This window comes from Amphiura filiformis, chromosome 5 (assembly GCF_039555335.1).
Source record: "Amphiura filiformis chromosome 5, Afil_fr2py, whole genome shotgun sequence".
In the NCBI taxonomy this organism is placed as follows: domain Eukaryota; kingdom Metazoa; phylum Echinodermata; class Ophiuroidea; order Amphilepidida; family Amphiuridae; genus Amphiura; species Amphiura filiformis.
The window spans coordinates 23,431,263-23,447,677 of record NC_092632.1 but is presented as its reverse complement, the minus strand read 5'-3'; the positions used below and the strand labels follow the sequence as shown (position 1 = coordinate 23,447,677).

General features: G+C 36.4%; 1 protein-coding gene across 1 annotated transcript; it reads right to left on the bottom strand.

The window, feature by feature from the left end:
• Window positions 1–4,473: 4,473 nt before the first annotated feature.
• On the bottom strand, window positions 4,474–13,137 carry LOC140151829 (degenerin unc-8-like). The gene is made up of 11 exons (XM_072174155.1): window positions 12,856–13,137; window positions 10,424–10,608; window positions 8,384–8,490; window positions 7,837–8,000; window positions 7,323–7,430; window positions 6,870–7,008; window positions 6,614–6,692; window positions 6,384–6,441; window positions 6,176–6,264; window positions 5,805–5,880; window positions 4,474–4,826 (listed from the first exon to the last, which is right to left on the bottom strand). The coding sequence occupies exons 1-11, from the start codon at window positions 13,099–13,101 to the stop codon at window positions 4,518–4,520; spliced, it is 1,560 nt and encodes a 519-aa protein (XP_072030256.1). The 5' UTR covers window positions 13,102–13,137; the 3' UTR covers window positions 4,474–4,517.
• Between the last annotated feature and the right edge of the window lie 3,278 nt (window positions 13,138–16,415).

Below are 16,415 nucleotides of genomic sequence, written 5' to 3'. Positions count from 1 at the left end.
AAACATGACCATAATAAAACGCTGGGACATTTGTAACTGCATTATCTAATCAATGGCAGGAAAATGGACTTAAAAATCCCGCGATAAACACTGTTTTGTTTCACTCAGATTGTGTTCACTCTTGTATACGTCATTAGAAATCTAATAAACAACATCATGGACAGTTCCACTATTGGACACAAATTGCCAACACTTTATTTAAATACAATTTAGATTTTTGCCCCCCCCAAAAAAATTTCTGGTGCCGCCACTGGATGTTTTAAAATTTCTTGAGCAATGTATCAAAATTACTTACTGAGGTGGCGCTCGATTCTCTTTTTCCACATCCACAACCATGACAACGCTGAGTGGCTATACATGAGTGCAGAATACTTCTTTATCATGTTTATATAGAAAGCAAACATATAGATGACGTGAGCTAAGATATATTTAGGTTGAAAAACTATCAAAAATGTGATGTGACTGCTAAACAGGTAAACCTTACTGTTAATGACCACAAATTACGGAAATATCAATCCGCATAATTATTCAACTATATCTTGACAAAATTAGTTCAAGCGTTCAAACATAACAGAAAATTTAAAATTATACACAATGAGAACATACTATAGAAGCAGTGACATAAATTCAAGTCACATAAAACGATAAAACGTCAAATTATTGACTTCTCCTTATCTGTTCGTCTTTTGCAATCGCTCAAAATATTTGCAATCTTATACACCTGTAGATTCATTATATATAATCACTATTTACTACCCATTAGATAGATATTTACTGATCAAAAATCGTTTCATGATCATAGTCATTTGCAATGACAGCAAGTTGAAGATCCAACAACAAAACTGTATATTTTTGTTTCAGTTTTTGGAAAGAATCCCGTGTTTTTCGTGCCGAATTTTCCACCTCCATGTAATGATTCGCCATTACTTGTAGATTATGTGCTTCTGTAGTTGATAGTGATTTGCAAGAGTTTGGTTTGGTTGATGTTGAAGATAGACATCCCTGATGAGAGCTGCCGTTAGGTTGGTTCGATTTTGTGCTTTCACCTATGCAACCAATGCAAGAAAACAAGTTCGCTCCAACTATTTGGTCGTGGTTGTCTGATTCTGTTTTAGTCATTTTATGGTCCTTTCTACCTGACCAAAACTTTGGGAAATATATACGAATTTCCTAGTTTTGGAAATGGAGAAAACAAAAGAAGAAAATATACGTTAATATTTATATTTAGGCCTACACAATATTCGGATTGGGCGTATAATTTAGCCTACTAGGCTATCTAGAGTATAGGCTATGTAATGTACGATAGTTTGACATTAACCCCCGGCATTAACCATTAACACGAATAAAGCTTTTGCCGTTTAAATTGATTAAGGGCTGCATGTGCAATAGGCCTACTTCCCGGGGCCTACTTCCGTCCCTCATAAAATAGTGGGCAAACCTTAAGGTGGTACGAAAGGCAAAATCAAGTTGCTCTGATTGAGATTAAAATAGACTTGTTACAGAGAGATATGCAAAATAATCTGAATTCTAAAATTTGAGCCAAATCGGACAAACGGTTTTTGAGATATTGCTGTTGAAAGATTCTTTGTATTCTATTGTTTTTGCCAATATATTGATGAAGTTAATGAGGAAAATTGGCAAAATGTGCTCATTAATATTAATTTTTGCCAATATGTTCCCAATATTTTATGAATAAACCTTCATACTACTTTTACCTTTAAGAATTTTGACATGAAACTTTGCCAATGTGTTTCTATGGCCTAAAACATTAACATGTGATTTTCCCGCCCATCTAATTTGCATATTTGCATAATTAATTAGCCTTAAGTATAATGCTAATTAATTATGCAAATATGCAAATTAGATGGGCGGGAAAATCACATGTTAAAGGTTTAGGTCATAGAGACACATTGGCAAAGTTTCAGGTCAAAATCATATAAAATAAAAGTAGTAAGGTTTATTCATAAGATATTGGTATAATATTGGCAAATATGAATATTCATGAGCACATTTTGCCAATTTTCCTCATTAACTTCATCAATATATATTGGCAAAAACAATAGAATACAAAGAAACTAAAAACATGTTTATCTTGACAACCGTATGTCCGATTTCCTTCAAACAAAAACTATTCTGCTCAGTGTATTTAGCTTAACTTATTCAATCTATTCAAATGGTTCTAAATTCAGTTTCTGTTTTCCAGAAACATCGTTTCGAACCCCCTTAAATGGTTTAAATAATGCAAGCTGAGCGAGCAGGGAAATTTTATAGCCCTATATTTTGAACGTCCCCGTACTTTTTTCTAGAGCGTTTTATTTAAATGTTGCCCATAAACATGATTAATATCCCTCCTTTTCCTTGCAAAAAATTACTTGCCCCCTCTTTTTGCCCAAGGGGAGATAATTATTGCACCACCCGTTAGTTCCTACTGCTATATTAAATAGTCTAGCCGAATAATTATTGCAAAAGAGACGGGAGAAGGAAGGAGAAAGAAAAAGAATGGAGGGAAAGAAAGATATCATCTCATACATGAAAGAAAGATTGGATAAGAGGGGGAAGAAAAAGAGAAAAGAGCATGCAAGAGGGTTCATGGTTAGAGTTATTTTAAGAGAGGATGAGAGCGATAGAAAGCTAGAATAATGCTATATTAAATCATACCTTGCCTTCTGTTGCAACTTGCTCACTCTCCAAGAAAGTTTAAGCTGAATGAAGCATCCAGTAAAATAAAAAAAGTTTCAAAGATGAAAACTTTTCAGTTGCTCAATTTGTTATCCACATTATTTCACCTTTTTTCTTCCAAAATTAAGCCGCGTAGGGCGCGCGTAAACGCAAAATATTTGTAACGCACCAATTGCGTTATGCGCTTTGACTTTCCGCTTTATGCAAATTGAGTGACGTGGCAAGGATGTGGCAGCAAATTGATTACACTAAAATAATGATATAAAGAAAAAATGCTTTTCTGAGAATAGGGCCCATAGCCCCGACGTAGTGTTTCAAAAGTTTTATTCGAATTTTCATCACCTTTATGGTGAAAGTGGCAGGTTGGATATCATGATAGTACAGTATCAATCACAAATTATTTTGCTTAAAGTATAGGACAATGTTTCACGAAAATATATCCCGTTGACATTTTTAAATGTCAACGGGATATATTTTTGTGAAAAAAAATAATTAAAAATTAATAATAGAATAATTATAATAAGTTCAAATGTGATCTTGGTCACTTTACATGCCTGTCATTTTATTCTCTTCCATCTTGAGTTGTATGAGATATTTGGTTTTATAAAAAAAATGCATTTTAAAATGATTCTTAACCAAAAATGTAATTATTAAAGAAATAGCAACGGGATCAACATTGGATCCTGCACTATTGTTAAATGCTTATGATTATAGTAATGTTGTTTCTTTATAAGTTTACAGGGACAGCCTGTGGTCACAAATAAGCCATGGGCCCTTTTTTAAACCTTTTTAAAGTAAAATTCAAAATATTATAGTAACTAATAGCAATACTTATAACAAGAAAGGATGAAGAAATGTAAGAATTACATGAAACTAACGAGTGCAGTGTTTAAATTCGCAGAGACACATGTATCATTTTTTACAATCTTATGTACTTCTGTGAAATATGTAAAACAACAACAACAACAACAAAAACCATTTTGAACACAACTATACTGTAACCCTTATCACACATGTACAGTATGCTATAAGGTAAAAGCAATACCACTCTTCATAATTTCGTGTTTTTCTTGGTTCCTGACACCATTAATATTAAAATACATGATATGACAGAAGTGGGAAAAATCAAATAATACATACATAAGTAAGTCGTATTTAAAAAAAAAAGAAGTTAAAGTGTGTATTAAAATGATAATAATGAAATTGACCATGTTTGACTTCCCCCTTGCATGAGTATTCTTTTCCGGATATTTATTTTCGTCCGAATTTTTATTTACGACATTTTTGTTGTAATGAAAACAAAAGATTTGAATGTGTCCAAAACTTATATCCAAAATTAGGGGAAAAATCCCAATTCATGACAAATGTATAAGAATGAACAAACTAGACCTTTTCATTTTTCAACAGAAAAAAAGGAGGTGAAGAAGAAGTAGAAAGAGAAAACACCACAAAACAAAAAACTAAAACTAAACAAATAAACAAAACCCGTATAACGTCAATCTGCAGCATTATCAAAGTAATATTACATTGTATGTTACATTTATCTGGAAGCTAAATTGCTTGAAAATCAAGATTAAAGAATATTTATCTTACATACTAAATAATGTTTGAAAACATCGAGAAGTATTTTTCTTAACTTTTTCCCTAAAATGATATAGAAATGTACGGAGGCATATTGGTGCCAAAGTAAAATGAAAAAAACAATATTGCGAATGTTCGCAATTGTCATTGCGAATATTCGATGTAAAGTTATTGAGGCATGCATGTAATTAAAGAAAATGTAAATTCGGAAGAAAAAAATCACGTCTTTTCTATTATAGGTGATAGGTCCTCTGAAATCACGCGTTGGAATCTTTTGTTGTCATGTTCGTCACGTCGACGATACTATTTCCGGTTCCTTTGACGTCTCTGGCAGCCATTTTGTCATCACCTGCCGAAGATGAAGCCGAAGATTGCCGAAGCAGTTTAAATTTGAAAGTTGCCTTTGAAATCAGCATCCTATTCTTGTGGGTGATGTATGAGGATCCCGCGATACAGAGTTTAAAGAGTACAGCGTAAAACAGTTCGAAGAATTCAAATATGGTGATGAGGGAAATCCCAATCCAGAGGCCAAGTTGCCCACCAATGTCACTTAATAGACTCTTTTCCTGAAATAAACATGAAATTGAAACATGATTTACATTACTTAAGGGTACTTACGATCTTGCTGCTCAAAATTTCGTGAATCGGAATGCAATCATGCATTTTGAAAAGAAAATAGTTTCCACGGCTTAATGGGCCTCGAACCAGCAATCCGGTGATTATAAGTCTGACGCCTTAAAGGGCATATATATTTTTTCCTGGAAAAGACCATTATTGTGTTGGTAATATTCAGGCTCGTATGGCCCTTTTCAGAGTTCGAAGCGAAACACTGATTAACAGACTGATGACGTCATTATATGAACGGAAGTGGTTGTATCGCCGCCCGTCGAAACGTTGCTATGTGTATGCATATACTGTCACAGAAGGGGGATAGAGATGAAGGCTTAAACTTCTTTCCAGATCCTAAGGGCGCAACTCCATACAATCTAGACAAAACATATAACTCCAATGTCCAATCACTAAAAAAAATCTTGAAAAATCGACAGGTGTCAAGCTCCAATAAATAAATAAATGTTTATGTGAACAGCTCAAACGAATCAAGAGTCGTGCAGAGTTTGATTGACAGTGACCTCAGACGCGCGCACATTAGAGTTTATTCTGTCTAACATTATTTGGGTTTATAATTTAGGGCTGTTGTCGACAAGGCTGTTGTCGTCAATTTTGTCGACAAAGCAATTTTCCTGATTGACGAAAGCATGGCCTAATTGTTGACAAAGATAGTCATTAAAAATATTAGAGATAAGCTATTTACATAAAAAAGAAATAATTGAATACAAGATGACAATAATATGGTGGATAATAGCCTTAATTCATTTAAGGGTAAGCTACAGATTTGATCATGTGTAGTTGACAGTAATATTTTGATGTAAATAAATGATGAAAAACGATAAAAAATTGATGCTTTGTCGACAACTTGCCGACGTTTGATCTTGAAATTTGACGATTGTCGACAATGCAAATGCTACTCGACAAGTAATACTTACACTATACGCTGGTTCTTCCTTCACCTGTTCGTAATTAAGTTGTTCAAAATATATATCCAAACGAGCAACGTTATTCCTGCACAAATTTCCAATAAAGAACAAAATAATATATACTTTCTTTCAACAACAACAACAACAACAACAAGGACAACAACAACGACGACGACTATTGACAACGATAGCAACAATCATCGCAATACCCATGTGGTTTCAACAACAACAACGACGACGACGACTATGACAACGATAGCAACAACCATCATCATCATTATTATCATCATCATCATAATTAATATTTCTTTGAAATTTGACTAATACTAGGTTTAGCCATAGACCATTTAAATGGTCTATGGTTTAGCTAATGTACTCACATTAGCCATTCATGTGTGTTCATTCCCTGTTGGTCGTTACCATGGTTACTGGACGACTCAATGTCGCGAATCTTGTCAGCCAACTCTTTCTGTGTCAATATAAGCAATCTATTTTAGTGAACTTCAAAAGTAACGTTTTTACGAAATTGTTACGAAAAAACCAACATAAAAATAAAAACAAAATAATTATCTCGCCATGTTTACTTACATCATACTTGTTTGCGGGCCACAAAGACGAACTCACGGAAACTCGAAACTCCTTTTCCCTGAATAAATGTAAACAAATAATAACTCATTTTTGAATTAGTGTTCATTATACCTTTGGATAAATCGTAAATGTGGTCACTACTTCTTAAAATAAATGAAATACATGTATGTAGTAGGGCTAATGACTTGGGTTTTAAAGTTTAAAGATTTGTAAATTGTAGTTTTACGTACCTACAAGGCTGTGTACATTCACAGTCGCCCAGCGCATTATCAGCAAATAATCGTTCTGTTCGTTTTAGGCAATCTGGATCTGCGAATTAAAGGTGAAAAACAAAAATTACAATTTAATGCTCGAGCATCAAGAACATCATGAACGATCAAGACAATTTAGGATCGAATTAAAAAATAATAGATGGAACCCAATTTAAGTGTTAAAATGAATAACTTACAGTCAAGCCACGCAAAGCAATCGTTGTCACAAACATACCTTCGGGATAGTGTCCACCCATAACATCGCAATTTCGTATATGCTCCGAATCATCAAAATCTGGTGGTCCTGGATAGCTAGGATCTAAACAATTACATGTAATGATCACCCAAGACTGGTAACAGCTTCTCTCACAAACCTGAATAGGAAAACAATGTTGTCATATTACAAGATGTTGTTGGGAGTGCTTTTTTTTTTTATTACCAGCAGGAATTTGTTCCCGAATTAGCTCCAGAATGTTCATTCCTTTATATTTTTATCGGACGTTATCGTAACTTCTTTCTAGCATCTTTGTTCCGTTGACTAATTTTTCGACCCCAATCGACATAAGCTCTCCTTAATCAACAGACATGAAAGTCGCAAATCTCCAGATTTATACTTAACTCACTGGATCATAAGCTATCATATATCTATTTCTACCATGTATTTTGTAACTTATACTTCATTTCTTACCTTCATACTGTAGTCCACACCAAATGATTCCTGATAGTATTGTGGTACATTGGTATTATTGTCAAGATGACAGTCACCGTGGGGATGCGGCAAACGTTTGATATATCTCTGTAAGAAGAATTAATGCGACACGAAGCAAAATAAGAATAATGTCGCAATCCTCATATTTTTTATTGGTCAACCAATACAACCATTGCAATTGTTATGCCTATACTTAGCATACATGTCGCATTTTGATTGCAAATGCAGCGCATTTACGCTGATTCACATTATTTTGAGCTGATTTAGTTATTTATTTATCTGTTTATCTGATCCTAAAATTTGATATTTTCCACGACATTCTTACCATCATTGTAAACCCAGCAGCAATAAGCATCCTTACCATTGTCAAACCAACAGCTGTGAGCATTCTTACCATTGTAAACCCAACAGCTGTAAGCATTCCTACCATTGTAAACCCAGCAGCTGTGAGCATTGTTACCATTGTAAACCCAACAGCTACAAGCATTCTTACCATGGTAAACCCAGCAGCTGTGAGCATTCCTGGTGGTATATTGAATCCTTCGTCATCTGGAAATGGCATTATATGTTGATTATGTAAAACAACTCGCATTCCTGCAGTTTCTGTTAAGTTCACCAAGTATTCATCTTGTTCTAAGTACAGTTCTAAACGTAAACCTGTAGAGAGAGTATTAAAAGAATTCTTTGCTTTAACAATGTTTGTGAGTTTCGTCATTAGATTACTATCTGCTTTTTGGTATGTCTAAAATTCTTCGGACATACCAGTGGGTTATGGGAGATTTCCGAACTGATCATTTTCAAAATATGTCAATTCGTGTCAGAATTGAAGATTTGTATCGGTTTGGAGAAGTTGACAATCTTTACTTCTGAGATATTTTAATATCGGGTAATACTGACGACCTCTTGACGATTTAGGTCATCACTCGATCCTGTACCACCGGCCACTTATTTACCGATTGAAGAAATTAATCAATACAATTAATTAATTATTATTATTTGATATCATATTTATAAAGCTAAGAAGAAAATTCAAGATTTACCATAAGAAGGTCCTGGCTTGCTTGTTGGAAGTATTTGGGTAGAATTCGCCCCAGAGTTGAAGGTGTAGCAATTACCGTATACTTCGTTAAAATGATGATTGAAATCTCTATATTAGAAACAATGACAAATATTAACACAACAACAATAAAAGCATCAAAATACTTTTATATGGCATAAATGTACATAATGTAAATCCCTTTTTAGACTTTGTTAGAGGAGTAACATCATACAGGTTGTCAGATATGACACATGATTTAATATATTTATTTGTTTTTCATGTTCAAAGCATGATGTATCGAAAAGCGAACATGGTATAAAATTCGACATCTCTCATACTGCAGTTACTGTCCGTTTTCCTATACACAATACACAGTGCTCTTTCCATTGATGCGTGACCTCTACAAATAGTGTATGTTAAAAGTATAGGATATTTCCTAGTTAACGTCACTGTGTGAAAAATAACCGGCCAATATTTAAAGTATTCTCTGAAATTCTAGAAAATATAGTTTTGTTACATGTCCTAAATTTTTAGCTAATTTAGGTGTTTGGAATTATTCGCTCTTTTGTGTTTTAGGAAGGATATGTAAACGACAGATAACACCAAACAATATGAAGAAATTATTTCCAAACCGTGTAAAGTCAACAATCATTATGTTGCTCATTTTCAAGAATACTGGTTAACAATAAGCAGACTATTGTCTCATTTCGTGAACAAATGCCACATACTATAATTGTTACCTTGCGTATGCTTTATAATCGGTTACCCAACTGAAACTATAATACCAGCTCATTGCTGATTTAATCAGTTGAGCTGTTTTCAATTAGTGTTATCTTGGTTTAATAGCTTTTAATGAGGTTTAAGTCCTGCAAAGGTCGTGATGAATTCTACTGTAGACATGACTGCATCATGTCATGGTCTATAAGTTGTAGTGATGAAACATCTGAGGTAGCAAGTAAAACTAAACTCCTCAACAAAAGTTTGGAAAGTTTTTTCATGCATCTGTATCTTCAATTATTTGTGACATATTCATATCGTGTTGCATGTCACTGGATAGCTACAATACTCCCCTTTACAATGACACACCATTTGAAACAATAACATTTTTGATGGCTGAGTACGGGCCTTGTGAATGTAGTGGGGTCTCAAACAGAATTTGCCAAATTGACCATTATTATGTGCTCAAACAACGCTAGCCACTAACACTGACTAACCTCAATAGCGGGTGGAAAACCACAGGCAGCCACAATAGTCAGGCACCTTCTCCTCATGATGCTCACCGACCTGGTTACACGTTACTGTGGGGTGGAATTCCATTTTCAACAAGGATTCAATGTGGTTTCAATGTGGTTGCATGTGGGCTTCTCTGGCACGCACAGCACGATCAAGCTGGTCCCACAAGTGTTCAATCGGGTTGAGGTCTGGCCCCCGGGACTGGCCTGATGGCAGGCCATTTTGACTCTACTCCCATATTCTGTAGGTAGTCGTTGACTACCGTGGCTATGTGGGGCGAGCGGTGTCATCTTAGAGGATTGCATTAGGTCCCAGATTGTGAAGTTATGGGATTGCAGCTTGCTGCACAGAATAATGATCAATTTGGCAAATTCTTTTTGAGACCCCACTACGTTCACAAGGCGTGTACTCAGCCTTGAAAAATGTTGTTGTTTCAAATGGGGTGTCATTATAAAGGGGAGTATTGTAGCTTTCCAGTGACATGCAACATGATATGAATATGTCACAAATAATTTGAGATACAGATGCTTGAAAAAACTTTCGAAACTTTTGTTGAGGAGTTTATTTGATCCGACTCTATCATGAGCCCGTGTATTCATTTTAAACACAACATAATAGTTCCCCCATATCCCACAATCCCATATTACCTACGTGCAACTTTTCATATCTGCTTCGAACCCCATGTATTGTGAATATTCAGAGCGTTGTGGGATGAGAAACCCCGGGAATAGCGCAAGACGGGATATAGGGAAACAATATCTAACCAAGAAGAAATTGTAGGATTCTGAGAAATCCGCCTTTAGCATACCTGTATGAGCATGTGGTCCCTGTCCACGAACATCCCACAAGCATATCATCCAGTTGATGACCCATGGCTCTTTTTTCTTCCGCAGTTTTATTGAATAATGCGTGCATAAGACCTTGTGTGTTCTTCAATTTCTTTGAGGATTCTCCATCGCCATCTTTGTCGGGAGGTTCTGTTTTCGGCGGATTCTGATATTAAAGGAGACGTGGAAATTCTTCCGTTTTATTATTTAAACAGTACAAGTCACTGCACTTTTTGGGGTACAAAAAAAATTGGAAATCGTCTCACAAACAGCAAATAAATCTTTGAATATTACTCATTTGCTATATCTTAGAATCTGCACTGAAAAGGGCCACTGATTTCCAGGTTAAGTCACTTACTGGATAAATAGCAACTTGAAATTCTTCCTGGAATTCCTTTTGAAGGGCATGCAAAGCAAATTTTGCAAATGGTTAATTTACACGTTTTCCATGTTGGTAATGCTATGGTAAAACTCAACCAAATTCTGCTATGCAGTAGACAGTTTGTTGAATAAATTCTACCTGGTTGCTGTTGCAATACCGTAAAACCCGTCTACAAGCATATATAGTGTTTTTTATGAAAGCTAAATTAATTCGAAGCAAGCGTAAATATACCAATGCAATAGATTGGTCTTAAATAATACTGTTTTGTATTATGCTTGGATCTGTAATTTATTTGCTCAAACTCCATAATGGCGCCTGGGTTAATGTAGCTTTCATTAGAAGCACTCTATATGCTTGTAGACGGGGTTTTACGGTAGTACCATATGCTCGTATCTTTCATTAAATTGCATGTACAGTAGCCTGCACATATTTACAGTTTATTGTGTTATTCCAGAAACATCGTTTATTGTTACAAGCAACTCTTCTGTAAGATATTTACAATTTTATATATTTCATAAGATTACACCCTAGTTGTTTACGATCTGTGTTTACATGAAGCCACTACTTCAGATACCCCCTTTTTCTATAAGCGGGATAGACCACACGTGTTGGTCAATCTATTGCACTGAGCATACCTTGCGTAGTCGCGATACATTCGGTCGTTTCAAAGTTTTGATATTCTGTGGTTTTGGTTTTGATCACGTGATTTCATATTATCCTGCCTATTAAGCTCTTGACTGACGTCATTACCAATACATTTGTTTGTACCATTTGTTAGAAACTTGAAACTTGTAGAATGCAGTTTTGGTTTTCATTTCAGTTTGTTACATAATCGTGTAACCGCAGATGATCAGGTTTGAAGTTACTTTGATCAAAATGTATACAAAAGAAGATTTTAAATTTGCAGTGCAATACTCACGAGCAGAGAAGTCGAACAAGTCAATCTACATTTTTGTAAGCGTGATTTAGTTTTCGAAATAATCTTAGGCTTATTTGCCTGTGAAAATATAAACCATCAAATATTTCCACCGAGATTACAAAAGAATAGACTTTCGAGTGATATAAACACATCTATTCATGTGATAATCGCATGCAGGAGGATCGATAGAAAGCTACATGACTTCCAATATTAACTCCTCAACAAAAGTTTGGAATGTTTTTTCAAGCATCTGTATCTCAAATTATTTGTAACATTTTCATATCGTGTTGCATATCAAATGATAGCTACAATACTCCCCTTTACAATGACATCCCATTTGAAACAATAACATTCTTCACGGCTGAGTAGACGCCTTGTGAATGAGTGGGGTCTCAAAAAGAATTTGCCAAGTTGACCATTATTTTGTGCAGGAAGCTGCAACCCCATATCTTCACAATCTGGGACCTAATGCAACCCTCCAAGATGACATCGCTCGCTCCACATAGCCAGGGTAGTCAATGACCACCTACAGAATATGGGGATATAGACAAAATGGTCTGCCATCAGGCCAGACCTCAACCCGATTGAACACTTGTGGGACCAGCTTGATCGTACTGTGTGTGCCAGAGAAGCCTATATGCAACCACATTGAATGGCCTGCGACGAATCCATTTTGAAGAATGGAATGCCATCCCACAGTAACGTGTAACCAGGTCAGTGAGCAGCATGAGGCGACTATTGTAGCTGCCTGTGGTTTTTCCACTCGCTATTGAGGTTATTGGCTAGCGTTGTTCGAGCACAGAATAATGGTCAACTTGGCCAATTCTGTTTGAGACCCCACTACATTCACAAGGCGTGTACTCAGCCGTGAAAAATGTTATTGTTTCATTGTAATGGGGAGTATTGTAGCTATCCATTGATATGCAACACGATATGAATATGTCACAAATAATTGGAGATACAGATGCTTGAAAAAACTTTCCAAACTTTTGTCAAGTTACTAGTATTCTGAGACGAATATACCTAAATCGTCTCAGCTAGTATTTATTACTTGACAGAAATAAGAAGAGAGGAGAGAGAAGTGAGAAGATTGAAATATTGTTTTTTATTACCTCGTGCGAACGTGACTGCAGGGTTGCTGTCATGGCAGTAGAAGAGCCGTTATCAATTGCCTGTTCTTCAGTGCTAAAATATTGAGTGGGTTGTGGATGAGGTGGTACTGACGGTTGTGGTTGAGCTGGTGGTTGTGGTTGAGCTGGTGGTTGTGGAGGTCTTGGTTTTCCTGTATCTTGGATAGATTTTTTTTTACCAGAAATCCATTGAGAAATCTCAGCCACATCAACATCTTCATCTAACATTGACTGTCGTATCGGATTCAAATTGCAAATTGTAACGGCAGGGAAATCGAGTGTGCGGTTGTACTTATATGTTACAGTAACGCGAATTGGGTACTGTTTATATTCAACATATAAGCGAGTAACTTGGATGCAGACGATGATCAAACCAAAGCAAACCAAACTTCCCCAAAACACTTTCCCGAATTTCGTCTTAGAGCGATTGATGTTGTTCAGGCCAGGCGCTGATGATGTCTCCAAATGCTCTCTGATTAGATTCACTAAAGAAATATGCCACGATAAGTTCTGTTTCTCTTTGTTAGCCATTTTATGACATGTTGTAATGCTGCTTTAGACGTAGTCTTCAAATGTTAAATGTACTGATAAAAGTAACACAAAAGCGCGGCACAGGAGTTATGTTGAGTTCTAGGGCATCGTATTATTTAGTAGAGCAGATTTGACCAATGAGAGCTGGACAGGTTACGATTCAGTATTAGCTTTGATCAATCAGAGATGGTTCTTTCTGTCTTGAAATGAAATGTCTTGCAGATAGAGCTAGAGATATTGTGATATTAACAAAATTTACTTTTGTAAATTAGGCTATCACCTTTTCTTCCTTTTTGACCCCTTGTCGATGTCATTATGATCAACTGATATTCATCTTTATGGACGCCTAACGTATAAGCGCCATTTTGTCACAATTTACTTGGTTTTGCACGAAGCCGTTCTACTACTCTTTTTATCAAATCTACTATCATTTTTGATACTAATGGTATAATTCTAAACACGTTACCGTCATTTGGTGGACTTTCCCATGAGCACTTTACTAATAGATTGTTGTATTTTGATAAAAACAAACAATTTCGTTGCGCAGGGAGATTTTTGATCGAATAAAACTTCTGCCTGACCACCGAAGTGACATTATTAATGACTTCAGTAATGCGTTCCTTTGTTGACAATGTGATATTGCAGTGTCACCTATTACTCTCAATCAAAGTGCTAGCAATCAAAATATAATTTAAAAAGTAGCTTTTAAGGGGTCGCAGAATATGAAAGTGTCTAAAAAATGTTAGCAGAGAAAAAGAGGGAAATCTAATTTTTATAACAGTCTAAATGGGGTGTGATAGGTATGTTTTGTATAATACTTATAACAGTGAACAGTCCAAATAGGGTATGATATTTATTAGCATTTATATAATATATTGGAGTCAACCACACCTTGTCCGACTGAAAAGAAGCCGTAGGGTTTAATTTTGGGACTTATAGGCGTAGATCCCGGGAGGGTGGGTTTCTGACCAAATTAACCTCATATTTGGCCATTTTGGCCTAAAAAGGTTTTTTTGCGCGCTTCGCACACATTTGTACCATAAACTTATTCTGTCGCTAAAAGGGCTGGATTTATTATACTTTAAGAATTCCCCCCCCTCCCCCACTGTCAAAAAGAAATCTCCACGACTGACCTGACTTGCGTAATACTTGGGAATACTTTTGCACGGGCTTTGCATTGATATTCAAACCATTCTTATTTACCATCTTTAAATAATACCATTAATGGAACACTTTGAACTCTAAATAAATCGTATGTTTATTTTATAGGTTTAACTGAAACTTTTTGTGTGTGCAAGAAAATCACTATGATTTGATGAATATCAGGGGCCCGTGGACAAGGAGCAGTACGGGCCCTTTTAACCAGCGTGGGATTTACCTTATGAGGGCCTGGACCAGGCCCCGAACTCGGGTGCCGAGGAAGGCACGTGCACTCAAGTCATTGGCCAAGTTTTGGTTTACGTATACATGGTATAATACCTAGAGGGGGACTATCATATTTTGTCCCGATGTTACTATGACATTTGTGCGCAAAGCACGCGAAAAATGCAATTTTTAACTATTTTCTATTTGAATGTGTGCGAAGTGCGGACAATTTTACAATTTTGCCCTTTTTGGCTAAAAATCATGCTGTTATGGGGTTAAAAGAAAGATGCATCAGGGGCAATTTTGGGGCCCATAATTGGGGGCCCTGGACCCGGACCCATCTGGCCCTATGGTAAATCCGGCCTTGCTCTCCATTATCAGCCCTTATTTAATTTTCGCTTTTGTGCTCGGGGCCCCTGAACCCTCGGGCCCATGGACTTCGTCCACCCTGTCCCCCCGCTTGCTACGCCCCTGGTAAGGTATGCTATCTACTACAGCTGATGAGGGCGTTGATGACATACCAAGTATGCTATCTACTGCTGATGAGGGCGTTGATGACATACCAAGTATGCTATCTACTGCTGATGAGGGCATTGATGACATACCAAGTATGCTATCTACTGCTGATGAGGGCATTGATGACATACTAAGTATGCTATCTACTGCTGATGAGGGCATTGATGACATACTAAGTATGCTATCTATTGCTGATGAGGGCATTGATGACATACCAAGTATGCTATCTACTGCTGATGAGGGCATTGATGACATACTAAGTATGCTATCTACTGCTGATGAGGGCATTGATGACATACCAAGTATGATATCTACTGCTGATGAGGGCATTGATGACATACTAAGTATGCTATCTACTGATGAGGGCATTGATGACATACTAAGTATGCTATCTACTGCTGATGAGTGCATTGATGACATACTAAGTATGCTATCTACTGCCGATGAGGGCATTGATGACATACTCAGTATGCTATCTACTGCTGATGGGGCATTGATGACATGCTAAGTATGATATCTACTGCTGATGAGGGTATTGATGACATACTAAGTATGCTATCTACTGCTGATGAGGGCATTGATGACATACTAAGTATGCTATCTACTGCTGATGAGGGCATTGATGACATACTAAGTATGCTATCTACTGCTGATGAGGGCATTGATGACATACCAAGTATGCTATCTACTGCTGATGAGGGCATTGATGACATACCAAGTATGCTATCTACTGCTGATGAGGGCATTGATGACATACTCAGTATGCTATCTACTGCTGATGAGGGCATTGATGACATACTAAGTATGCTATCTACTGCTGATGAGGGTATTGATTACATACTAAGTATGATATCTATTGCTGATGCGGGCGTTGATGACATACTAAGTATGCTATCTACTGCTGATGGGGCATTGATGACATACTAAGTATGATATCTACTGCTGATGAGGGTATTGATGACATACTAAGTATGCTATCTACTGCTGATGAGGGCATTGATGACATACTAAGTATGCTATCTACTGCTGATGAGGGCATTGATGACATACTAAGTATGCTATCTACTGCTGATGAGGGCATTGATGACATACTAAGTATGATATCTACTGCTGATAGGGCATTGATGACA

Excerpts from the sequence above, each read along its gene's own strand:
- LOC140151829 (XM_072174155.1), bottom strand. The coding sequence starts at position 13,101 with ATGTTAGATGAAGATGTTGATGTGGCTGAGATTTCTCAATGGATTTCT. Across the intron at positions 7,431-7,836 it reads CAGCTGCTGGGTTTACCATG|AGATATATCAAACGTTTGCC; the intron begins GTAAGAATGCTT and ends TTCTTCTTACAG. Across the intron at positions 6,693-6,869 it reads GGGTGGACACTATCCCGAAG|ATCCAGATTGCCTAAAACGA; the intron begins GTATGTTTGTGA and ends TTTAATTCGCAG.